The 27,908-nt window shown below is 34.1% G+C and overlaps 1 protein-coding gene across 2 annotated transcripts; it reads right to left on the bottom strand.

The window, feature by feature from the left end:
* Window positions 1-51: 51 nt before the first annotated feature.
* On the bottom strand, window positions 52-25,885 carry LOC111050090 (poly(ADP-ribose) glycohydrolase). 2 transcript variants are annotated; one of them, XM_039420844.1, is made up of 13 exons: window positions 25,512-25,885; window positions 23,785-23,916; window positions 22,100-22,239; window positions 21,512-21,622; window positions 20,162-20,311; window positions 18,858-19,111; window positions 14,755-14,840; window positions 14,075-14,234; window positions 13,058-13,188; window positions 10,745-10,932; window positions 5,238-5,466; window positions 3,604-3,702; window positions 52-1,891 (listed from the first exon to the last, which is right to left on the bottom strand). In XM_039420844.1, coding segments are annotated over exons 1-13 (2,118 nt in total). In that variant the 5' UTR covers window positions 25,513-25,885; the 3' UTR covers window positions 52-1,454. The 2 variants fall into 2 exon arrangements, with proteins under 2 accessions (XP_039276778.1, XP_039276779.1); XM_039420845.1 differs by having other exon boundaries at window positions 25,682-25,862.
* Between the last annotated feature and the right edge of the window lie 2,023 nt (window positions 25,886-27,908).

Here is a 27,908-nt window from a genome sequence, read left to right as displayed (position 1 = left end):
ACCCTTTTGTAAATTCAGAATTTATGGTGACAGAATTGATATGACTTTTCATCAAGTGTACTTAATTTATTTTCCAAGAAACTACTAATGAAAATAAATATGTGGTTAAAAATAAACCATTATTTACAACTAAACAACAATTAACAACCAAATAATATTTAACTAATATCTAGCTAGGACATAATTTCAGTATTACAGTAATATCAATTTCCCCTCTTTTTGAAAGATGGTGTCAAAACATTTGTTAATTCTAAGCTATGATTACAAGGCGTGATCTACACAACAATCATTTTCACAAAAATAATTCGAACAGTAAAGATGAGGTCAATTGTTTATGAAAGTAAGGTACACATATTTTGGAAGATTTGATTTTGTCTGCTGAATTGTGATTTACTGTAATATTCTTTTGAAGCGTTAGGTACAAATTTAATGTAAACGGAGCTATTCTTGGCTATCTTGGTCATATAGAATACTTGAAAACAGAAAATGATACACAACTAAGAAGATTTCTGTCAAAATAGTCGCTCAAATCAGTTCTTTACAGATTTAATTGGAGATTATTCTGTTTGTTATAATGTATAACAGATTTAACTCATCATTAAAATGCGTTATATGAAAAATAAACACATCTAAAACTATCAAATGAAAAATGTTATCACAGTTGTAGTTGGAAGTAGGCTAACCTTTTTTACAATAGTGAAGTAATAGTTATTTTTATGACATCATTGATGTTTTCATAACAAATGTTTCATGTTCAGCGGTGAAAAACATAGATTCTCTGTTATGTGGTAATGTTTGAAAAATTATATATAATCCGATCACAAAATTTAATTGGAAAGCCTCATCGAAAATAATGAAAAGCATTTATACAAAACTATCCAATAAAATTTGTAAACCAAAAACTATTATTGAAAGGCCCCAAAAAAAGTAAGAATACACATATTTGAAATAATATTTTGTACAGTTTGTGCAAAATACTGATATTCTATTCTTCATGCCAGGAAGATATTTATTTGTAGCATGTTAACAGAACAGAACATGTTTTTATATAAGTATTTTTAAATAAGTTCTCTGTCATATCGGAATGTATTATAGATCCAAAACTTTCATTGAAAGGCCTCATGTAAAATACAAACATTTATACAAAACTATACAATGAAATCTGTTCAATCAAATTATTAAGAGGTGAAGTAATGGTTATGTTTTTTTTATTTCCGCTAGCTTCTTGGAAGCTTTCGCAGTATTTTTCACAACAAAAACAGTTTTCCTAGAAATTTAAGATTTTTCTGTTTTGTCGAAATATATTCAAGAACACCAGCTTCAAGTTCAATAAAATAAACATTTATATACAAAACTTATACAATGAAATCCGTTATTCAAAAGTTATCATTAAAAAGCATAATATAAAACAGCAAAAACCTTTATACAAAACTTGACAATAATACTTGTTGGAATCAACTTTTTTGTACAGTAGTGAAATAATCCGATATTTTCCTTTTCATACCTGGCATCTTCTTAGAAGTTTTCGAAGCATTTTCAGAACTGAAACTGGTGTCAGGAGAATCGTCAACAATTTCACTAGCCGTGAAATCTTCTTTAGATTTTTCAATCCTAGTCCAACTATCATTCTGCTTACGCAAGCACAATTCTTGACCTTCGCGAGATTTGACACAATAGGTTTTCACTTCCATCGGTTCTCCTTTCGATGGAGCCGCTTTCTGCTCTGATCCTTTCTCTGTCACTTCATCCAGTTCCATTTTCTCCTCTTCTTTGTCCATTTCGGCCAGGATTGAGTTCATTTCAGCGGTACTCAAACCCATACTGTCATTCTCTTCCATTGCTTTGGTTGAGTCAACCTCAGGTTTCGTCACCGACTTCTCAGCTTGAGGAGCTGGAAAATAAAACTATCATCATTTCAATATTCTTTGATAGAGAGTTTCCATGAAGATCATATTCCCGCTCAAGTAATAGATTCACTTCGAGCTGTCAGCATTTATGTTATTTATAAGGAATGCTGACAGTAAATTTACCTTATTTTACACGATATATTGAAAGACTTTCACGAAACTAATGACATCCACTGAGCCTGGTCCAATAATGGTCCAATATGCATGCGGTTTGTGTCAAAACATAGGTTGATGTTCATATAATATGTGCAGGTTTTATCCAATGTATCTAGAATACATTGGTCCTAGTTAAATTGGTTTTATATGTACTTTGAAGAGAAAAAACTTGTTTGTAGATACTGCAATGGGTGTTAAAATTATAGAAATAATGATGCTACCTCTCGGATTTTTGACAGAACTCTTCGGAATGAAGTGCTAGATAAAGTATTGAATAAGAACGTGCAAATTTAACAGAGAAATTGATATTTGTATCATTTGTTTCATGTACAATATTACCTCATTATAAAGTCAACAACACTGCGGTAAAACTTTTACAACTATAATTTACTTATTTATTTCATTGACAATCACAAATCATTATTAAAATATAATATGATTGGGAGAAGACAACAGGCATAGCCCAAAACTGTCTTTCTCTCAATTTTTTATGAATAAAAGTTTTGGAAAAAATGAGGTTATGATTCCACTTTCCACTTTAAAAAGTCCAATTTTCATTTCAAAACTGATGACTAAACAAAAATATTAAATTTAATATTGAAAAACTATTTTACTTAAATCTTTACCAATAAGAAATTTTTAATAATAACGAAATATGGAAGAAAGTGGTAGTGTGCAGTCGAATTTCAAGGTTAGAAAGGAATTCTAAAAATGCATTTAAAATTTGAAACCGCTCCCACATTATACATGTTAGAAATAAGTTAAAAACAATTTTGAAATACGATAAAAGTTATCTAGTTTATTAAATCACAACTAGTATCATTAGCCATTTTAAAGTGTAAATTAATAGTTCTGTTAACTAACCATTTGCCTAATCTCAGTAGTCAGCTTGTGAATAATTTTAGATTCAGTATTAACGGATTTTTGAGGTTGATCCCAAAGAAAGTGTAAGCTCCGAGATTGCGCGTGGGTGATGAAAAGGATAATAATGATGAGAAATGAGAAACCTAAGGTGTCTCCCAGCTGAAAGTCGTTTCACGTTGGTTCGTTATCAACGAAAAGGTGGGTGAGTGAAATGAGAATGTTTCACTGACCCACCTTTTCGTGGATAACGAATCAAAGTGAAACGACTTTCAGCTCATAAATGATACTTAGTGGAGTCAACTCCTCAAGTGGTCCCCAGTTCAACGGGAGTAGCATGTTTCTCTGAGAGGCATTTAACTTATCTGAGAGATAAGATATCAGTGCTAAGACAACAAAGCCAACCGCTTCTTAGCCAATTCCCGCTCTCCCTTCTTGTAACGTGAAGGAGGAGCATTTCTCCCTTTCTTCATCTACCAATTTTTAATTGATGTTTTTATTTGATTTTACAATTTTCTATTGAAACCATGTCTTAATACTTAATCGAATACAATACTACAATTTATTGTTTTGAGTTGAGACTACACAAGTAATTACAATAAAATGCAATAAATCATGTTAACATGATGAAAATTAATTATGATACTATTCTAATTTATCTTTGAGAAATGAATCTAACCTTGATTTCTGGCGACAGCGGAGTGGAGGTATGTGAAGAGATCTACATCATTTCCGTCGACTGAGCCTTCATATTCACTCAGCATTTTCCATAGTAATCCTGCAAATATAGCATAGATGTTAGTATTCAGATGATGCATAATTAATATGAATTATGAATGATAGTTTCTATGAGAATCTTAAATTACTTAAAAAAGTAAGAAAGCAAGCATTCATACTATTAATTTTTATCATCATTGAAAAAGCATCAATTTCATAAAATTTATTGATATTAGAAATGCATTTGCTTAAATATTTGCTTCAAGTAGTAGCGAGCTCATTTCTATTCAGAAATACTGATTTCAGAAGAAATATTACTGACAACATTCCCTGTGTTGTTGTGAAAGAGATGTTTTGGTAGATATCCATACTGAACGAAAACGACTTGATATTGTGCAACCTTTATTTATTAAAACGATTTGAGATACCAGTATCGGTTGTTGATGTATACCATTATCAATCTCTAGTTGACTATTTTCCCAGTTTACTAGGGATTAGAACTACTAAATTATTAAACCAATATTTAAGATACTGGTTTCATTCTCTAGTAAACTGGAAAACTAGTCAACTAGAAACTAGTAAACTAGACACTAATAAACTAGAGATTGATGATGGTGTACGTCAACAACCGGAACTAGTATCTCAAAATGTTTAATAAATTAGTGGTTTTAACAATTGCAAGTCGTTTTCATTCAATTATTGACAACAATTTACTAAGATAAGAGAATAAACTGATATTTGTCTGATAGTGTGCTGAAGGGAAACGCATACAGCAACAGACGGAGGACAAATCCCTGCCCAGGTGCTCGAATATTGCAACGCACACATATGTCGATGCAGACGTCGCATATGTATGCAGACGCACACGTCTTTCTGTCTGTATATGCCTGCTCACGTCTGCATGTAGACGTCTGGTTTTTCTCCGTCTGTCTGCATACGACTGTCTGGTGCTGTGTGTTTTCGCTTCAACTCGATCCGCTCAGAATAATTTGTGCTTGTTTTGCTTGCTGTGTGAAATTAATAGTAGACTTTCAATTAATATAGAAATAATGACATAGCACCCTTTTATAAATAAACACTTATAACAAAAACACTACTAGTTTCAGATTTCAATCCAAAAAGTTGGAAAAAGGGTACTATGTGATTATTTCTATATTAACTAAACAATTCTATTATTATTGTAACAATAGTTACAATAACAATTCAATTTTATTATTATTACACTTTGGTTGGATTGTATTGTCATGTTGAGCTTTGTTTGATTCATGTACGTATATTTATGAGTGTGGAATAAATAAATTTGAATTTGAATTCAAGTAGCCCTATTAAAATACTTTATTGTATTAGTTAACTTTTAATGTGATTTTTGTCTGATAGTGGCCAACTGCACATAGTAGTGTACTACTGCACATACAGACAATAATCACCAGTCTGCACGAGATTTTTAATGTAACTGTTGTCCGATAGTGGGGTAACTCTTTGAATGAGTAGAGTGAATATCATAGTGTATCTAGTGCTGTGACACTGACCGACAGTAATTCTCTTGAATGAGTAAAGATAATATTATTATAGTTATTCATGTTCTACCGCACGTACCGACAGTAACGCCAGCCTGTTGGAGACAGCGATGCATGTCGTGCAATTGCCGCGTGAGCGTGGCGTCGCCAAACGTGAAGTAGACGAGTGCGTGGTGGTGCGTGTGTGCGGCTACCATCAGCTGCAGCACTGCCTTGAGGTGCACGTCGCCGCCGAACGCGCCGCAGCCCCAATTGCCCGTCGCTACGCACCTCAGGTTGCTGCACCCCCACGAAAAACCAGCATACGCCTGTAGCAACACCTCATACAATGGTATACAGGAAATAAAACTGTTGCAACACGTCATACACTGGTATACAGGAAATCAAAATAAATAATACAAGTAATACAGCTGTAGCTGTACAAAGTTTACTACCTAGACCAGCCACTTTAGTCCAGTCGAATGGTCATTTTTTAGGAAAAAGCCTCAAAAGAATTTTTCTTGTCGGTATTATATATGAATTTTGGGGCGCTGAATTCTAATTATGATACATGATTTTGAACCGCCTTGACGAACTGAGAAGAATGAGCTGCAGTACGAAAAGATCCGATCATTATGTCAAAAGTTAAGAGTGTTTGTAATGTTGATCTTTGAGGTGTCCTTATAAGCGCCTCCCCACTGGGAAATCCTGCAATTAAGTGATTCTAACTGGCAATTCTGATAGAACATAGCCGTTGAATAACAATATGATTCAAAATATTGATTTAATCAGTTAGGAAGACAAGGAAAAGTTAGGAAAAGTTTGTATTATGGCTGTAGGACATGGTTTTCTTTTTAGGCTAGAAGTCCCCTTCCCCCTATACTGAAATAAAAAAATTCTGAGAAGTCTTACTCATAATTAATTGTACTTTTACATGATATGTGATTTTTCATCATTACTTTATATATATATAATGGTATACAGGAAATAAAACTGTTGCAACACGTCATACAATGGTATACAGGAAATAAAACTGTTGTAACACGTCATACACTGGTATACAGGAAATCAAAATAAATAATACAAGTAATACAGCTGTAGCTGTACAAAGTTTACTACCTAGACCAGCCACTTTAGTCCACTTTAGTCAGGGTGAGCATAAATTATTGAACACATTTCATAGGTGAATAAAAAAAATAACAAATGAGTGTACTTACATGAATATTGATTTATTGAAAAGCCAATTTCAAATAGTTTTATTTAGAACACATGAAAAGTTCAACAAATTTCTACATGAGCACCTTTTGTTGCACGTAAAATATCTAGACGATATTCAATTTCACGCCATACATTGTCGATTATTTCTGGAGTGATGTCCTGAATTACGGCTACAATTCTTCGTTTTAGTTCGTCAATATTACGTAGCTTCGTTGCATACACCTTATTTTTGAAAAATCCCCAAAGGAAGAAATCGAGTGGTGTAATATCAGGGGATCGAGGAGGCCAGGAAATCGGTCCATCGCGGCCAATCCAACGTACAGGAAATTGTTCATCCAGGTAATTTCGAACATGTAGACCCCAATGTGGAGGTGCCCCATCTTGTTGGTAGTAGACATTTGGCTGTCGATATTCGATTTGTGGTACTGCATACTCTTGTAGCATGTCAAGATACGAAGCACTAGTCACGGTAGGCTCGGCGAAAAAGAACGGGCCGATAACGCCATATGCAGCCAACGCACACCAAACATTAACCTTGGGGCTATCACGTTCAACCTCTTGAACAACATGAGGGTTTTCGCTACCCCAAATCCGACAATTATGACGGTTAACAACACCGTTGACATGGAAGGTAGCTTCATCAGAGAAGATAACCTTTCTTAAAAAATCATTATCTTCTTCAACTTTGTTCAGAATTTCGACAGCGAAATTGTACCGGCGTGGTTTATCGTCTTCTTTAATGTTATGCAACAATTGAATTTTGTACGCATGCAATTTTAGGCGTTTGTGTAGCACTTTCACAATCGTCGACTGCGGTATGCCAAGTTCTAAACTCGCACGACGAGTCGATTTACTTGGGCTTCTCAGAAATGCTTCCCTTACTCGATCCGACTACTTCCTCGGATACAGTAGGCCTGCCAGCACCTTTCATGTGCAAAACATTTCCTGTGTCTTTAAATTGTTGATACCAAAGTTTAATGGAGTTGTTAGAAGGAGGATCACGGCCATACTCTAAACGAAAACGTCTTTGAACAGTAATAACCGATTTGCTTTCGTGAAACCACAGAACGCACATAGCTTTCTCCTGCACGGTAGCCATTGCTCAACTGAGGCTCTGTCACCCCCACCATTGAGCCGACTGTGTTTCGATGAAGGTCATCACAAATTATAGCAGGTACACCAACGTTTGCCACAAAAATAGGCGCGCTACTATTATTTGATATTTTTTTATTCACCTATGAAATGTGTTCAATAATTTATGCTCACCCGGTACTTCAAGTTGTATAAGCTGTATAGAGTGGAAGAAGTGAGTTTCCAGAATTTAAAAAAAGTTGAAAAACACCACTTTTTTGAATTTGTAGATCCAAAACCAGTAATCGTGAAATCCTGCGCAATCTATTGGAAATTTTACTGTCTTCAATTTTGTAATCTTAATCAAATTGTCTTTGAAAAATTACCATTTTACTGGACTACAAATGTAACGTTTAATCGGACATTTTTGACAGACGAACAGTGTTCTGTCACAACCTTAGACCAGTTATAGATCTGGTCTAAGTTTACAACTGACCTGCGAAAGAACATTGACTACATCGCAACACAAACTACGTCGCAATGACTGCCACTAACATCAGGTTTTTGGATGTGAAGTTGTTGTATCGTACATATGGAATGTACATTTTTCTTATTATTATTCTTTCAAATGGCTGATACAATAGGGACTTTTTAGGAATTCGGTCATCACTCATCCTATTAGCAATGCACTCCTGTTCCCATTTAATCTATCTCTTACAGAAAAGATGTCAAGCTGAGTCCGTATATCTGTATTCCTGTAGCGATCTTCTCTGCGACATCTAAATGTTCTAAAGAGGAAACTCATCTCTGATGCTTGCAACCTGCTCTCATCACGCTTGAAAAGTACCCATGTTTCGCTTCCATACAATAGTGCAGGGGCCACAATAGTTATGTAAAACTTAATCCTTGTTCCTTGGATGTACTATTCCTTAGATTTCGATGGATTGTTCCATATAAGTGTTATTGTCCGCATCTTTATCATGATTATACGAGATATCACACCCAAGCTATTATAAGTTTATGTTATAGTCATAAACTATAACTTATAGTTATAAACTTATAGTCATAGGTTTATCAGTTTACTACCGGTGTTTCAGTTCACAATTATGAAACCAGGTACTGTTAAAATCTGAGGGTCGACGACCATCGTACCACTCTGTATGAGCGGGGTTAAATACAGAGTTATTGGAGATATGTGTGTATACAGCTGAGGAGTTTAGAAGTTATTATGGGCAACACATGGGAAATGGTTATTTGTATATCTAGAGTGAAAAATACCGCTTCTTCTCCCTAAGGGGAAAGATTTGACAATTTCCCTGAGGGAGAAAAAGCATTTTTTACTCGTGATGTACACAACAATTTTCCTTCCTCCACCAATATTTTTATAAAAACTGCAAATGAAATAATTTAAAAAACTTACGTGATCAGTAACAATGTGTTACAACATAACCTAAGAAGTAAACAGCTGGCAGTAATCACAGTTCACTGTGCTGTTATCAACAGTTCAACTATTCAAAAGTTGTAACCGACATAACTATAAATGATTAAGTTCCCGTTTCAAGTTTGATTAGTTGATGGGAAATATTCGTTGACTGGTATTTTGAATAAATCAAATCAAATCTTTATTTGTCCCAAAAACATAATTACAATGACAAAAATGGTTATAAATGAAAAAAGTAAAATACAATATAAAATGAAAAAGAAAAATACCATTAATAGGATTATACATAACTATATTAAAAACGGGAAGTCCCTGCAAGGTTCGAGGAACCTGAGCGCAGAGGCCGAGTGTTCAATGCCTAACAGTATATGAAAATAATAATGGGATATTATTAAGAAATAAGGAAAAGAAAAAGTGAGTAAGGAAGGGAAGAGAAAGAGAAGAGTGAAGGTATAGGGGAGAGTAAAGAATAGTTGAAGATTACATAAAAAACATGAGAAGTCTTTATACTAAGCTATGAGGAAATTACATTGCCAAAAATTACATTGTTCGAGATTATCCATGTATGAATTTCAATTAGCAGTTTTACAACACAGTTTAATAACATGGAATATTAAAACATATTCATAATTTTTTTATAGTAAGTATACTAATATGAAGTATGTAATAATTTTAGCATACAAACATTATATTTCATATGTTGATCAAATTTCTGGTTGAGTTATTGAATTTAGTTAGCTCAATGACTACTCTATATGCTTCTTCATCTGAGCTTAGACCTTCTAACCTATTTCCAATGTACGTTTTTAAAATAGAGATGCTTCCCATGTTATTAAAATAGAGCTACTTTTACTTCCTAGGGAGTTTTTTGTTTTTTAGTCCTGAGAGCGAAAAAGTGACACTATAGTATTATGTAGCAGGGAGTCGAAACGAACCGATCGACGACAGTCGATACTGTCTCAAGTAAGTACTTTAGACAGTAGCCCAGTAGGTGGAGGAAAATAAACTTTTCCTCCACCTCCTGTTTTAAGTGTTTACTTTACTCCCTGGAACATAATACTAAAGTGTCACTTTTTTGCTCTCGGGAGGAAAAAACAGGAAAACTCCCTAGAGCGTGAAAGTAACTCCATTTAAATAACATGGGAAGCATCTCTATTTTAAAAACGTACATTTGAAATAGGCTAGAAGGTCTAAGCTCAGAAGAGGAAGCATATAGAGTAGTCATTAAGCCAACTAAATTCAATACCTCAACCAGACATTTGATCAGATCAATATATGAAATTTATGTTTGTATGCTAAAATTATTATAAACTTCATATCACTATAAAAAAATGTATAAATATTTTTTTTATATTCCATGTAATTTAAAATACCAGCCAACGAATATTCCTCATTAACTAATCAAATTTGAAACTGGAACTTCATCATAGTTGTAGTTGTGACGGCCATTGTTGTTACAACTTTTGCCGACAGATAGCTCATAGCGCTGTCGGCGGAGAACTGTGATTACAAGCCTGCCCAGCTGTTCACTTTTTAGATTATGTTGTAACACATTGTTTGGTCACGTACGTTTATAAAAATTATTTTATTAGCAGTTTTTTATAAAAATTTAGGAGGAGGAAAAATGTTGTGTATATCACGAGTGAAAAATGTTTTTTCTCTCTCAGGAAAATTGTTTCCCTCGGCTTTGCCTCGGGCTTCAAACTTTCCCTCAGGGAGAAAAAACAGTACTTTACACTCTAGATATACAAATAGCTATTTACATATTGAATGTATATAATGACTCAATAATATTGACAAGCCCACATACTCCTTTCATAGGTGGTCAATGGATGATAAAACATGAAAATGAAAATAATATATTAATGAATAGCAACCTTGTTGAGTTCGCGCTGAATGCACTGCGTGGAGTACTGTTTGCTGGCTCGCTGGAAGTTGAATGCGTCAATGGCGACGAGGACGCAGCTGCGGCGGCCGAACTGGTCACGTGGTGTGCGATCCACAACGTTGCCTGTCCACCGGAATGTGCTGCCGTACCCACTGTACAGGTTGTACCTTTCCACACCTACAAACCACAACATAACATCAAAACAATTCAAAGTCACTAAATTATACAAGTTTTCGTTCATACATCAAAACATAAAAAAATCTGGTGTGGCGCACTCACACAACTTTCCTTGCCGTTATGTGTGTCTCCAGCGTGTCGAGATTCAATTCTGCTATCTCTTCAAGTACAGTGAATGAATCAACAGTTTCCTCTCTCATTAAGTTTGCATTTGAATAATCACATTTTCTCGAATTACGAGCTCATTTTCAATTTTAGTTGACGTCAATTGTAAAGATTTTCAGACTCAATCTTTTTCACTTGAAATTCTTTGTTTAAATTGTATCTAAAGCCTGATAATTGGAAATCAAAAATGAAACTTTGCATAGATGGAGCGGAGCTCCTGAAATTTTTACAGATATGGGACTTGTGGCAGTTGATAGAGCTTATCAACTATTTTAGGTATAAAGTTGATCTTAATTGTTGGAGAAAATTGCAAAAACCCCTGTTTTTGACATCATTTTCGCCATTTTAGCCGCCATCTTGAATTGCATTTGATCGAAATTGTTCGTGTCGGATCCTTATAGTGTAAGGCCCTTAAGTTCAAAATTTCAAGTCTTTTAATTGGGAGATGAGATATCCTGTACACAGACATACATACACTCATACACACACACATACAGACCAATACACCCAAAAAACCACTTTTTGGACTCAGGAGACCTTGAAACGTAAAGAAATCTAGAAATTGGGGTACCTTAATTTTTTTAGAAAGCAATACTTTCCTTACCTATGGTGATAGGGCAAGGAAAGTGAAAAATGAATGGAAACGAAAATGAACTTCTGCCTTTGAATAATTCAACAATTGAATACAATCATGGTTTCAGATTTATACTAGCAACAATTTTATACAGACGCTGACAGTTTGAAATTTCTATGAACTATGCATTCGTAAAGTTGCACAATAAAATAAAATCATAGAGAAGCATAAGTAGCAAGTAGCATAAGAAGATATCTAATGGTATAGGTCGTTCATGTTCCACATTTCTAGCCTATTTCTTGTTAATTCAAGTCGATTACTGTCGACCACTGTCTACAGTATAATTATTACTGTTTTGGCCGGGTGAGAGTATATAATTGAATATTTTCCAATACCCATGGAATCGCCCAATACCATGGAATATTTTCTTATACTATCTGTAATACCTTGTTTTTTTCAAGTTATTTTGCTTTTTAAATTTCAATTTATGGTTTTATGTTTGTTTTAGTTGTAACTTAGAATTGTATGGAGGGTTAAGAGAGGGCCGGCTGCACCCTAACTTCGCCCTCCTAGGTTTTTAATAAAGGCAGCGATTCAATTCAATTCTCTATGATAAAATACAGCGATTATCTGCGGCCACTGCAGTACAATGATGAGAAATTTATAAGAGAATACTGTTTACAGGGAACGAAATTTGCAGCTAAAATTGAAGTTAATTGAAAGAAAATTGAAAGTCAAATGAAACAAAACAACAATTAAGAAGGATAGAACAGTTCACAATACAATTCGAAAACCTTATAATAGGCCTACGATAAAATGGTCATGAAAAGATGCCGATGAGATTCATTCTACAATCAGACATGTTAGGATAACACTTGAAGTAACAAATTAACAACTCAAAACAAATATAGATAGAATGGATTGTTTGTACATCCTAACAAGGCTGACAGACAAGTTTTTGAGCTTGGAAAGAGAGATGTTATTGCTTTTGAGCTGTGGTTAGTTTTTTATACTTTCAAGTCGATTAATAAATTGAGAGTAATTACAATTAATTGTTAATCAGGATATGATATAATGAATGGAACACGGTTTTAATTTCTCTTGCGACCTGTTAAACGCAACAATGTACGGTACTTCAACAGGAAAAATTAAACTAATGTAAACATGTTTCCCGAGCAGTTTCCTTGCAAGACACACATTGCACATTTATAATTTTTGAGATGATTCATTAAAACTTGATCCTTTCATACTTATTGAGATAGTTCAATTTGAATAGCTCTGTATTTCAATAACATTCAAGTGTGAGATATAGATATGAAAGCAGACAATTTATTATTAGAATGAACTGAAGATTATCAATTAATAATTTAGTAATTACTGAATTACCTGTAATTATAAGTGCTTCCGTGTCATCTAGACATTCAGTAAAAAGTCTGGCAACAATTAGTTCAGGACAAATGATAAATCTGATTTCTTCCTGTACACATCCTCGTCCTAATACTCCACCACCAATGTATCTGCAAACAAAAACCACATTTCAAATGGACAAATTCAACTCTATCAAAATGAAAATTTTTATTTGACAGAATAACAATTTTTATTGTCATCGACTTTGGTCACGGTCAAGTCCAATCCTTACAACTGAATAATTCAAATGCTGTAAACAGGATACACTGCGTATATCTATTTATAGAATAAATTGTACTGGATTGAATACATTTAGAGTAGTTTGACTGCTTTGCTGAGAATACTGCTCACAGGTGCTCAAGCACCCTGCTCACAAGGACTGTAGTCCTGTAATCCTGTAGTGTCGTCCACTTGTAGCCGCCAGAAGTTGCAAACCTCCGTTACACAGGTCCAGTAGATGACACTAATGTCCCTGTGTGCAGGTTGCGTTATGATAAGGCCAACAGTGTGAATCTACCGGCATCTTTTTGGTGGGTTCCGAATAATCGGCAAGTGATTACAAAGCTCATAAGTGCCAGTTAGGGGAGATGGCCTCAGGGTTGAGTGGTGGAGAGGACATTTAAGTGCTAACTAAATCCGCCTAATTGAGGATTTTTCATGTATTTCCCTCAAGTGGATAATCTTTCACTTGATTGTAAAATATTGGAGCAAAAAGTATTACTTTAATTTAATAACGGTTATCTAGAATCATCACACCCGAAAAGCAATAAAATAAGTTTATTTGAAGTTTTACACTTTTAAACTCCAGTTCTGAATCATGCGTTACTCTCTTTTTAAGCAATAAAAGAAGTTTATTTAAAGTTTTACACTTTTAAACATCAGTTATGAATGATGAGTCACTTTTTAGAAAAATATTGTTGAAATTATTAGAATCTAACAACCTATATCTGTTCTGGATGATACTCTGAATGTTCAAAGTTACTTCAAGTTACTCACTTATTGGCGAAATCTAGTTGGAGCATTCCGCTGCCCTCGTCCTCAATGGTTCCATCACTTGTGACGTGGAGAAGTGGCAACACCGCTTTCGACTTGCTCCATACTGGGAGCTGATTTTCGGGCACATGATGCCTCGAAAATGTCACTAGTCCTTCTGGACCTGAAAAGTCAATCAAATCAAATTTATTCTCCCTAAAAAAATAGTATACATTTCAAGCAACTTGTATTCGTATTACTGAATATAAAAATACCGAAATACAAGGTGAGATCAGGATAATGTAGTTGAATTTACTGAAAAATTTTGCCAATCTTCTAATATCTCAGAAGGAGACAAACAAACATAATAAGAATCATACTACTCAATCAATAATTATTATCAATAATATCAATCAGCTACAAATATTTTCCAGGAAAAATTAATCACAGGGAAACATCACACAAAAACTAGGAGCATAGTTTTCAAATTTTTTTCTAGTTTATCGAGTTTCCAAAGATATTTTTATTATACAAATAGACTACTCATTTTGGCCTTAGTCAAGTGTTAGTCGGTCAATGATTCTAGTCAGAAATGTCTTTTTGAGCAAAGACAAAAAATCTTGAAATTATAAATGGTTATGTCTTTTAGAGTAATGGTTAGGAGTTTGAATAATGAATAGGCCTACCGTGGTAGCACTACTTACATTTGGTGCAAACTCTTCTGAAGTAATTGATAAGGCACTTCAGCTTTTCTTGAATATTATCTTGTCGACCACCAGCACTGAAAAGGCTGCAAAATAGTAATTTATAGAAATGTTAATCAACAAGACATTAATTTGATAACGAATACACTATTACAGTATTATTATATTGAGTAATCAAAGATAAAAATCCAATTTTATAACTTAAATAACACATTACTCAATCTTTAAATGGTTGGATAAGAGTTTTTTATTTTTGTAGATCACAAATTACTGTATACAATAATATCCCAAAAATCATCTTATTCACGAGAAGACATCCCAAAAAATCTATACAGGGTGTTTACTTACTCCCCACCAATACTCTAGGGAGGGCATTGTTCCTGGGTAAAAAACATATCTAAATGTCATATTTAAATAGTCCAGAAGTCTTCAGTTACACACAAAGCGGCCATTTTGCTTTCTTCACTTATCATTTTTTCGAAATAATGGTTGAACATCGAAATTGAAACTTTGCACAATCGTTTTATAACAACTAAAAAAAGCTACAAAAATTATGATAATTTTTCAAATTCATAAAACAAAATGGCGGCCATTAAAATTTTTTTTTCTTAAATAACTCAGAAACCGTTGTTTTACATAAACTTACAAGAATAAATTATTTTATAAAATTAAATTACCTACCTATCGATTGGTACCTGACTTTTTTAAGATTGGACCAATATTAACTGAAATGTGGCATTAAAAATGATGAAATGAATGAATGAAACAAAATAAGAATAATGTACGTATAACTAAATAATAAAATTAAAATTAAATAATAAGTAGTTGTGATACAAGTATTTTAATAATCTGTGAAAGAGGTCAAATAAGACACATTAATGCCTGGTTTCTAGAGTTCTCATCAAAACGTTTAATGAACCATTGAATTAATTGTCAATTAAAGTTGAAGTACATAATATTTTCAAATCATTATTAAACTGAGGTAGTTTCTATCACCAAACTTCATAATTATATCTAAGTCTACTAGTAGTTCTGTGGACAGTAAACCTCGCTCATTTATAAACTACAGCCTCCTCTAATACTGTCCATCGGAGTAAACTCTGTCCTGTCCTGTCGTGTCGGCGAGATATCGGATGTAAACGACTAATATCTGTTTGAGTTGTTGTATCGACAATGCAAATAATTTGTTGTAAATAACTACTATCATACCGAGTTGAAAGCAGAGAAAAGTCGGGAGAAACTATGCTACTTCGAGTTATCAATTGCATGCCTCATTGCATGCAGTAATAATCCACTCGACAGCTGATTTATGATAAATAATTCTATAGCCTGATTTTTAAGGTAATATTGACATATGAAGGAGGCTCCTTTTCCTTTTATATTATCCTTAAAATACAAAATTTCCAAAAACCTTGTATTTACGTCGACACGAAATTTAAAAAGAAACATAATTATCTGTTCCTAATTTCATGAAAATCTATTGCCGTGTTACGCTGTAAATGCGGAAGATGAATGTAAACATATAAACATAAATACATAAAGAGAAATGCAAAACCGTCGACTTGAATCTTAGACTTGGACTCACTTCGATCGATCAATGACATCCAAATGTTTTCATCATTGCCATCTGATCAATGGTTTCGATCGAAACCGAAAATCTACACCGCGACTCACTCATCTGTTCGCACCTCTAAGCGTTTGTTCGTACACAGCCTTATACAGCCAGGGTGACACACGGGAGACGGACGGATTTTAATGTAATAATACTCAGCCAGTTTTAAAATTAATACATGTTTATTTACACAAAATCAAAGCTTATTATTTGCCATTTTAGTTAACAAAGCTCATTACCTGTCATTTTCAGTTATTTGTGAAAAATAATGTCCTCAAGGTGATGTCCATCATTTCGAATGCAGGACTCAAGTCTCTTCTCAAAATCCTCCATCACACGGACTAACATCTCTACAGGGATGGCAGCAATTTCTTGAATGATTGCATTCTTCAACTCATCCAAAGTTCGTGGTTTGTGGTTATAGACACAGCTCTTAAGGTACCCCCACAGAAAAAAGTCACACACTGATAAGTCAGGAGACCTGGGAGGCCAAGGAACATTGCCAAAACGTGAGATAATCTTTCCACGAAACATGCGTGCAAGAACTGTCATTGAATTGTTTGCGGTGTGTGATGTTGCCCCATCCTGCTGGAACCAAACACGTTTTAAGGGGATTCGTCGTCTTCGTAGTTCTGGTTTAAAGAAAGTTTCAAGCATACGAATGTATCGAGCCGAATTAACAGTAACTGTGGCCCCGTTCTCTTCGAAAAAATAAGGTCCAATAATGCCAACAGAGCCAAGAGCACACCATACTGTTACTTTTTCTGAGTGTAGAGGACGCTGATGGATAAGGTGTGGATGCTCTGGAGCCCAGTAACGCAGGTTTTGCTTATTCACAGTCCCGTTTAATGGAAATGAGCCTCATCGCTCATCAATAAAATTGCATTTTCATTCAATCCCAAAATCACTTGCATTCTGTATGCAAAGTCTTCGCGTACAGCAAAATCAGTTGCCTTAAGTTGTTGGACAATGAGCATTTTGTAGGGATGGAATTTTAATTCTTTATGCAAAATTCGTCTAACCGATTCACGATTAATTCGTAGCTCATTAGCATGACGTCTAGCTGACCGTCCTGGGCTTCTGACTACTGCTTCCCTTACCCTTTCAACATTTTCTGGTGTTGTTACACTGCGTATCGGGCCAGGATGCTTCTTATCCAGTATTTTCCAGTCGATCTGAAGTTTTTCACCCATCTGAGGATTGTGTTACGACTTGGAACAGCTCCATGTCGACCAACATTAAACCGCACACGAAACAATCGCTGCGTAGCTGTAATAGACTCACCACTTTTCACGAAACTGTCATAGACAAACAATCGACGTTGTAAGTCCCACTGCTCCATAGTGACTGAGTAAACAAAATGGCGTCTTATGTCGAGCAGAACTATCCCCACCACAACCACCTCCCACCGCCGCACTCTCAGTACTACGCAGTTCAAAACCGTCCGTCTCCCGTGTGTCACCTTGTATAGGGTTAATTAGTGGTCACAGAATGCTCTAGGTAAGGCCAGACTTATTAATTATATACAAAAAGACATAATATCAATGACAAGGTCACACCTGCTCAACTCAATGTATCTAAAAGATTCGATAAGTATATTAGGTAAGTATATTCTTAAGGTGCGTACAGACTGTCGCTCTGCTCCGCAACCGAACGTCACTCCAGCAGAGCGATTGATGATCGACCGGCGAGCAACAGTGGTTCGACCGGGGAACGCGAGAAGATCTAACATCTTCCGTAACGTTCATGATGGGTGCGTGGGCGGAGCGACTGTGGTTCGATGGTGGTACGAGGGCGGTACGAGGGCGGTACAAGGGAGGAGCGTGCTCGGTGCGGGTAGGAAGCGCGAATATGTGTACGCAGCTTTAGAGGAAAGATAGCATAATACGATATCCCATAAACCCCGTTTATGTTTCAAATTTCACTGTTTGCTCAAGCAAATAGTACACTTAGTTCTTTTTCGTGAAGCTATGTGACGCTGGATGACTCTCATAATGTGTCACTCTCATCAAACCAAAACAGTAATAATAGTCGGCTTGATTAAACATAAATCGACTTGAAATTTGAAACATAAACGCCCTATATTATGGGATAAATTTACCAGAAATAAATTTCAATTTGAGGTTAAGAAATATCTGGTGGTTGAGAGCTTTCATTCTGTTGATGAGTACATAAATTTTTGAAATGTCCTCTTTTATATCAGTGTTGTATTGTGTTGAATTGTAGTATTGATTGAGCTTGTATGAAGTCTAATATCTAATATCTAATTGACTGTATGAATGTAGTTGGTTTGTGATATTTGCTCTCATATGTATCTGACGATGTCCACGTATTTGTATAAATGCTCACGACAATAAGGAATGAATTCATTGAATTGGATATCTTTTTATGGTACATTCCAAGATAGGAATGGATGAATTGGATATGAATTGGATATCTTTTTATGGTACATTCCAAGATAGTTTAGAGCTACACTAGGGTAAATACATACCGGTTGAAGTTGATGTCGGGAAACGAGCTGTACTCAGACAGAGACTTGGCTGTGTTGCGCCTGGGGAAGGTGCAGAGGAAGGCATTGGCCAGCAGGCTGGCAATCTGACGCTGGCTGAGGGTGATCGAGTGGGTGCGGCGCCTGCGCAGTAGGGGGATCGCCCCCGTCACTGTCTCGGGCAGTGCCAGTGCCAACTTGATCACTTGCGGCAACACTTGCGCGAAAAAGTATTCCGATTCCTCTTCTTCCAGTGTCTGTTAAATATAACAAATTATCAATTAATTACAAAAAATTACTAGTAGGTACCCCTAAATTTAAAATGTACACTATGAACAGAGATATTGTGGAATATCTCCATATTAAGGTGAGATGAAAACGATACCATCTTCAGTTGCTCTTTCAATACATCTTCATGTTCTTGGTTAGACTCTAACAAAAAAGACCACTGAAGATGCATTGAAGTTTGCCTCAAATAAATTATGTGGAACTGACAATATCGGTTTGATTCCACTCTTCAATTTTATTCCAAACACGACTAGTTTCGACCATTGGTCATTTTCAAGTTAAAATGTGAAAAAAAATGTTCACATTTAAACTTGAAAATGTCCAATGGTCGTAAGTAGTCGTTAAAATATTTTAAAGTTTTTAATAAAGGGTACTACAAGTTTTTATATTGTTTTTATTAAACCTTCATAAATATTATAAAACTGATGACAGCTACAGTAACGGTTACATTAGTAATTTTTTTTCCAAAACGAAGCTTACCAGTCCTGTACTGTTTATGCAGATTTCATTTGTATTCAACAAATTTTTAATTGATCAAAAATGTAAAATGAATTCTGGATACTTGTGGAGCCAACCAAAATAAAGGTTAGCGGTCCTGTACTGTTTATGCATATTTTTATTCAAATAATATTTGATTGATCAAAAATGTAAAATAAATTTTGAATACTTGGGAAGCCAGTTATAATTTTTTATGTCTAGTGTGTGGAAGCCTTACATATATTATGCGACTTCTATTCAATTTTCATACAGTTCATATGAAACAAGGCCTGGTTTTAATTCAAATATAAGTCGTTATTGATTGTTGTAGATATACTTCTAATTCACTTCAAAGGGTATACTATTAATTATAATACATGGACTACAATACTATGAATTTACTTTCAATTATTGTTATTATTATGCGTTCTATTTATAGTTTCTTCACTCTTAATTTGCCAAAAAGTGGAAGCCTGAACAAAATATATTAATTACTAATAGAGTAAAGAACGAGAAATTGAGAATATTTCTTGCTATCTTACCGTATTGAAAAAGTAATGCAGCGATTCGAAATTCCAGCGTTGCGCATATTTGGTATTATAACTATGTATGGCGGCTTCCAGTTGATGACTGGATGTGATGGGCTTTGAAAAGGCAGCGTTGATCAACTCCCATCGCTTTCTTAGTTCAGTCTGCAACAGCACATACACCAATCACAAAGTTAATATTTGAACGAGCGTTAGCGAAGTTCTCACTTTTGACTTACTGAAGGCCAAAGTCGTTTTCTGTATGTTTGTACAGTATGTTCGACAAGAACTTTGGAGAGAATTGATCAATCAGCTTCAAATTTTGAACACGAATTCTTCGAACCTTTTTACATGTCAAGTTCTTTGGACAACAAAATTGACTCACTCCTTCATCCTTTTTCAGGATATAAAAATAACATTGAAATTGCATAAGAAAAAAATTGTTTTGCTTTAATTATTTAGTGAGCTGGAATTGCATGCTATTTCTTTATTTTTTCCAGTCATTTAAAAAAGCTGATGCTATTTAGGAGATATCACACAGACTGTCAGACAGACAGACTTTATGCGTCAACACATGATTTCAGCTGAATGATGCACAACATTAATCTATAAGTTCTATATTAACTCGCTTCCGTTAACGTCTATCTGCCTGTCTGTAACATACACGTGATTGATAATACTACTAGTGATTTCAGTTGCTATGACACATTATTTTTTCTTCAAAGTGTTAAATTTGTGAGTAAAAGCTACTATTAGCGTTCACTAACACTTGATTATTCAATGTACTCATTCATTTAATTTTTGTATCATTTATAAGTATCTTCAAATGTTGAGATCATTGAAACGGTTTGAGATATTGATGTGCGGGTTTTGCCAATAATTTTCCTTCGAAATTCTCTATCGAAATCATGTATCACATGACCACCTTCCCATTTGAAATAATGAAGTTGGATTCAAAATAAAGCTGGATTCTAAATGAAGTTGGATCCATATGACGGATCCAAGATGGCGGACAAAAGTTTTGAAGCGACAGAAAGTATTTTTTTTCAATTGGAATAAGATCCCCTACTACTGTAATATCATACTTGTAAAATATCTCAGAGATCAATACAACAGTTTATGAGCGAGTTCTTTAACCCAAGGGGTCTCTAGTTTTATTCAATTTAGAAATCCAATCATCAAAATTCGGGAAAGGAACAGTTATGGGCAGAGCCTGTAGTTCTCAATGTAGAACTTTTCATGTAAGACTCGACTCTGACACTATATGAAACTATCACAGAGTCTCATTGCACCTATCTTCTTCAAATTTTTGTGGAAGACTTCCATTGATTTAGATGTAGCAGTAAAAATGAAAAAATGGCTCACCTTTGATATTGGAGAAAGACTATGGAGAGAACATGGCATTCGAACATGGTCCTTATCCCAGACATCGACGGGTCTATCTGGGTATGGCTCTGGGATGGACTTCAACGGTACCTAAGATGAACAACCAAAAAAATATTACAATAGAATAGAATATAATTCGATGGTCTCGCAGGTTAGACCATCTTATCTTACTGATAGAGATATGTGCCACGCTATGTTATTGGTTCCCCCTCTTTGTTGAAACAAAGAGTATCTGCTTAAGGGAGATTCTGCTAAGACAGAAATGATCTTGAAAATATTAGAATTTCTAATAACCTATGTCAGTATTGATTCATGTGCTCAATATAAAGAAAGTAACCTAATCAAATTCTATATTATGTTGGAGAGCAGTGTGTTGAGTGCTTATTTTCTCATTTGATTTCTGCCTTAGAGCTGTTTTTTCACATTTTCTTGACGAGTAGTTCCAGTGGGCTTCACTTTAGTGATCCCTTTCATGGACCTAATTAATTAAATACTAAATCCCTTGAGAATTTGCAATCCAAAGTTACAAAGAAATGAGTTTTATAAAAGCGTTAAGTAAAAACCAACCTTGACTAGAACAGTGTGTGCCTCTTTGGGACATACGGACGGGGACCAATTCGGAGGTTTAGAGCTTCTCAACGACTTCAGACTAACTCCTCGCCAAGTTACACTTTCCGAGTCTGAACTGCTACTTTTACTCTCATTAACTGCAAAAATTTAAATATAAATGAAATGTAATAAAATCAACTACAAAAACTTAGAATAAATATATATATATATACGAATCTTTCATAATAGGGATTTTACAACAGGTAAAATCATTCCCAAGCAGTTGGTTTTGGTAGAATGTTTTTATCTGTATGTTATTATCTGTTATCTGAATGAATGTTTACTATATGGTTTCAGTGTAGCCTATTATTGTAAGAAAATTGAAAATAGCAAGTTATGTAATACAGAATATTATTGAGAATTTTCTTAAAACTGAAATGCTAGGTAAAAACTATTTATTAAAAGAGTCTTCATCAAATTTTTGATTTCTTTGAAAATACGAAATTTCACTACTTTTCAAGTATAATACAAAATTTAATGTTCAATGCTTAGTCACTATCGCCAAGTTGCAAGCCAAGTGGCCAATCTGGTAAGCTTGGCAACGTCGGTCTTGCCATCCACATTGCAATGATAACATTTGTGGATGCTCGGCTGACCACTCGCCTTCGCTTGGCTGGCCTTCGCTCGATAAAAATCAGAGCGATGGCAAGCAAAGCCCAGTGAAGGCGAGCAGAAAAGCAGCCATTCACAGTCTCGCGCCCGTCGTCATTTGTACGCAATGGGCAATAGTGTGGATGCGGCATAAAGGTGGTTCTACTGATTTAGTTTTGGACTGATAAGAAGATCTCTGTAGTGAGGTCCACGTTATAATGGCAGTTTTTGATAAGCAATGGTATTGCTATCCTTGTCTATCATTCAACAAAGCGGATAGCGCCATCTCTTTCTCGCTTTGCTATGTTGCCAGACCGTCTTTTAACAATGTAGAATTAATAATTAGTTAACAAAATATTTCATCTTAATTGAGAAATTCATTATGAAATAATTGAAAAATATCATTTCTTGTTTAATAAAATATAATTGATTATTTTAAACGAGAATTAACTGTTAATATTACATCAATAAACCTGTATCAGCTACTGTCTATAGAAGGCATTGACAAGACGGGGGATCGGCAAGGTAGTTCTATCTTTATCCACTGCCATTATAACGTGAACCTCTCTATAGTTGTTCGTGTGGGGGCGAGTGGAGGAATACAACTGCGCATGCCTGACTGCTGACTGCATTCCTAATTATAAAATTACGGGATACTGGCTGGTTGACGCAAATATAATAACTAGATGATCAAATGTTATTGCTACGTAGAGTATCGTCTTGGTGCTGTGGAAGGGGTAAATCGACCCAGGGATCTCCTTTCTAGTCCGCGTCTGTATAATATATTTAACTTAAATAATTTTTTCTAAATTAAAAAAGTGCCTATTAATTGAATTTACCCCACTTTACCCGTACCGGGTCACTACCACATTTATTACTAAAGACTACCTACTTGTACTCTTGTAGAGGATATGAAGAAAATTCCAATGGGAACTTGAAGACTAAAAATGACGAGTAATTCACAAAGATGGATGATTGAAAAACAAATAAAAATGCAGTCTACATTATATTCCACACCAATTTTTAAATTGAAAACAATGGAGTTAACGTACATGAGGATTTTTTCTTTCCATCGGTCTTTGTAGTTGTAGTTTCATCTTTGGAGAAAGAGCTGTTGCATTCGGAGTTCTTCTGTTTCAAAAGAGCCTCATCATTTGGTAATCTATTTTTAGTGTCCTCGTTCACTAGAAACAAAAAAATAATCAAATAAAAATTTATACATAGTAAAACATTTTAAAGATGAGTTTAAAATAATTACAAGCAGGTTTATCCATATCGTTACGTTAAAGATGACAATTGAAGAATTGAAAGGTACATAGAATTTAAAGTACTGTACTGTGGAACCATAGGCGTATCGAAGGGGAGGGGGGATCCCCGGGTACGAACCTCCCCCCCATTAGAAATAATCTTATAATTTTATTATAAATTTATAACCCTGGGAGTTGTTAGTAATTATTATTTGTGGTCAATATTGAAATGACAGTATCAATAAAGTTTGGCTAATACGACATGACAAAACCCTCAAGCCAGTTACACAAATTTTGTAAAATTACGTGAAAATGTTTCAATTATTAGTGATTTGAGTGTGATATTTTTGTTTTCTATCCAGTTTCTCAACCTTCAAAATTCTTAGTTTCTGTTGTTTTTGAGTGAAAAAGGACTAAATTTCAGAAAAGTGGAATCATAACCTCATTTCAGACTTTTAAAATAATATTATCTAAATTTGGGAGAGAAATAGTACAAGGAGTATCCTTAGTTTTTCTTTCCCATTCAGTGCTTTATTGTAAAAAAAATAATAATAATAATCTACCACTACTAGATAGAATGTTTTTCCCCTTAACTAGGAATAGAGATGACCCTACACATTCCGATGTCTGTCAATAATGTAGTCTATTATATAATGGAAAATAGTCTACGTCTATGTAGACTATTTTTAAAGAAAATTTGTTTGTCAATTAAAAGTCCAGACGGAATTCATTGCAATTGGCGTCTGTAAAGCAAACAATTTCGTTAGTTACCGTACTAAGGGGTAAGAAGTAAGCTAGTTTACTCCTTCCCATATTCCACTTATAAAATATATATTGTGCCAAACATATATTTCTTACTACCGTATACAGATGTACTTAATTTTTCATATTTAATATAAGCTATCACTCAATGCATGTTTTCAATTGTCGATATTATTAATATATTCATGAGGGAGGAGTGTGACAAAAAATAAAATACGATGGAAGTGTTTAAAGTGACTTTTTTATGGGGATTCCTAGAGAAATATAAGGTGACGGGACGGGGGTGCGTCATTAAAACCTAGGGGGCACGATACTAGAGCGATTCTCTGCAATAGACCACCCTTGAAAGATTTCTGGACATGATAATGTGTAAAACATTATTACTAATGCATTTTTAAAAAATTTCAAAGTGAAAAAACACATTCTTTGGTGAGGCGACGACCGTTTCGTGTTTCGTTTCGACCACCACCAGCCGCAATTTTTTTCACTTTAAAGTTGCATAAAGATACAATAGTATATTAGTGTAAAAAAAAAACATTGATAGGCTACATACACTACAATGATATTTTTTCTATGCAAAATTAAGCATAGCCTATTAAAAGTACAGTTATTAATCTTTTAATAAATAAGAGGATCAGAAAAATTTGTAGAAGCAGTTGGGTGAATAACATTATATCACATTATAATATTAATTTATATTTCTAAGTCATCAACTACCTACAACTTTATCCCTATAGTTTAAAAATCAATCCTTTAGATTGCCCACTTACTTGTTAAATTGATGTAGTGTGAAAAGTTGTATGAGGTTGTGATTGATAGGATTTTTTCGTTTTTACATAGCTGTGATAATAAATAGTTGAATTGTTTGCAGTGTTGCGTTATAAATTTCAACTGTTTAGAACGAATGAGAAACAAAATACTGAAATGATAAAAACCTTACTATTCAAGGATTCCTCAAAAATGTTCTATTAATTTAATAATCTACACATGTAGAGTATTAAGATTTAAATTAAAAACTGCTCTAGTGCCCTGATAAATTGATATAATGTATTTTAATATATTTTACTGCACTAAAAATTGAGTTCAACTTAACCTAAAAGTAAAAACAAATTTTAATTTTGCATTTTGTGATTTTGTAATCGACAAACTATCGATACTGGATAGTGAACTCGATACCAATCTAGATGGCTTAAAAAGTCGATAGTATTAATCGAGTGCCATGAATCAAATCTATATCGATAAAATTTCGACTGGCGCCAAATTTCAAATAAAAATTTTATGTGGTTGAACCATCTCATCATATTAATATGAACCAAATCTAATCAAACTTTATTAAAGACAAGTAGAGAAAAATGCGTGAAGTTAGGTTACTATATTAAAATATGACAGCTGAGATAAAAAAGCCAAAATTTCATAAATAGAAATTCCAATTCAGTCAATATAGACATGAAAAAGGGGATGTTTTTGCAATTTATATTGTAGTTCTGATTTTTTAATATACTGTTTGAAATAGCTAAAAACATAGCTAAAACAAATAGCTATAGTTTAAATACTGAAAAATGAAAATAATAATAAATAATTTTCTTGAAACAGGAATTTTTTTTTATAAATTTCATAATCTAAAAAAAGAAAGCTAATTTTTCTGTCCTGTTACAGGATTTGGCTGAAATAGCTAAAAACTGGAAAATGAACCGAAAATTCGAGGTGTTTAGGCCACTCTGTATCTAGCAGAAGAAAATTTTCTTGCCAAATTTTTAGGCCACTCTGTATCTAGCAGAAGAGACCTCAAATTTATAAACCTGTATCTTGCCAAACCTCGAATTTTCGGTTCATTTTCCAGTTTTTAGCTATTTCCGCCAAATCCTGCAACAGGACAGAGAAATTAGCTTTCTTTTTTTTAGATTATGAAATTTATAATAAAATGACATTATTCGGAACTCTCTATCTTCAATTAGCACTGAGTTACAATTCCCAAAATTGTGAGAAATTTTAAGAAAAAATCAATTTTGATAAATTTTAGTTCTTGATTAACAATATCTTTTGATTGTTACCATTCAAATGTATAATACAAAATCCCTCTGGGCGGGATTTTATGCTTTACAATCTGAGACCAGGTAGAGCGCTCTATTTCATAATATAGATTTCCAGGTACACTTGACAAGGTGTCAAATAAAAACATCCGACACAGGCGCTTCCGACGGTTTTGAAATCCCCTCCACTTTTGTGTTCATAGCGAATTACAGATGTCAAAGCACATGACGAAATCTAGATTAGTTTGACTACTGTAAAATTAGAATTTCTAGGTAATTAATTTGCTTTATTCAACCGTATTATAAAGATCTATAACCATTTCTATGAATCTTAACAAAACCTACATTTTCATGGATTTTTCCTTGCCGGCTATCGGCTTCAGTAATTATTAGAAAATTTATAAATCACAGACACAAAAATGTTAGTATAGTCTATATTTGTCTCGTTAAATCCAATTTTACACTTTGTCTTTGAACTTGATTAAATAAATACAAGAAAGACTAAGCCTAATCATAGAAGAAATTGTGATTTAAAAAATTGAAGAATAATTCAACTTTGTAAAATGTCTATTAATGTAAACAATGTGGAAATAATAGATGAACTCTTCAAAATAGCCGTTGAAAAGGTTATGGGCTGCGAAAGTGTGTGATTGTAAAGACAGAAAATAGATTATATACTTGTACAATAGAATTCATGACACATACAATTGAAACAGAAGCAGCTACTTAAGACCTTGCTTTATACTTGTGTGCTAGTAACATGTCGATTCTCTGTGAATGTTCACCCGAGTTAAAGCCATCAAAAGCTATTATAAAAATTGGTGAAACATCCAATGTTGAGGAAACAACTAAACCAATGGGCATAGTTGAGAACAATTTTAAACCATAAAGAAAATTAGATGCAGTAAGCTATCTAAATGGATTTTGTAGAAAAACAAAGAGAAAATTGCCAGAATACTTGGATGGTAAAGTTTTATACGAAAAATTTAGTGTGATTTGTAGGTTTATGGAGCTAACCACTGAGGGTTCATCAGAGAACAAAAAAATTGCCAAAAAGAATGCTGCTTTTGAAATGATAAAAATGATTGGATTGGATATATCTATGATCATAGATTATTCTGGTATAGTTTGAGTTTA

The sequence above is a fragment of the Nilaparvata lugens genome, chromosome 2 (assembly GCF_014356525.2).
Source record: "Nilaparvata lugens isolate BPH chromosome 2, ASM1435652v1, whole genome shotgun sequence".
In the NCBI taxonomy this organism is placed as follows: Eukaryota; Metazoa; Arthropoda; class Insecta; order Hemiptera; family Delphacidae; genus Nilaparvata; species Nilaparvata lugens.
This window is presented reverse-complemented; position numbering and strand designations above follow the sequence as displayed.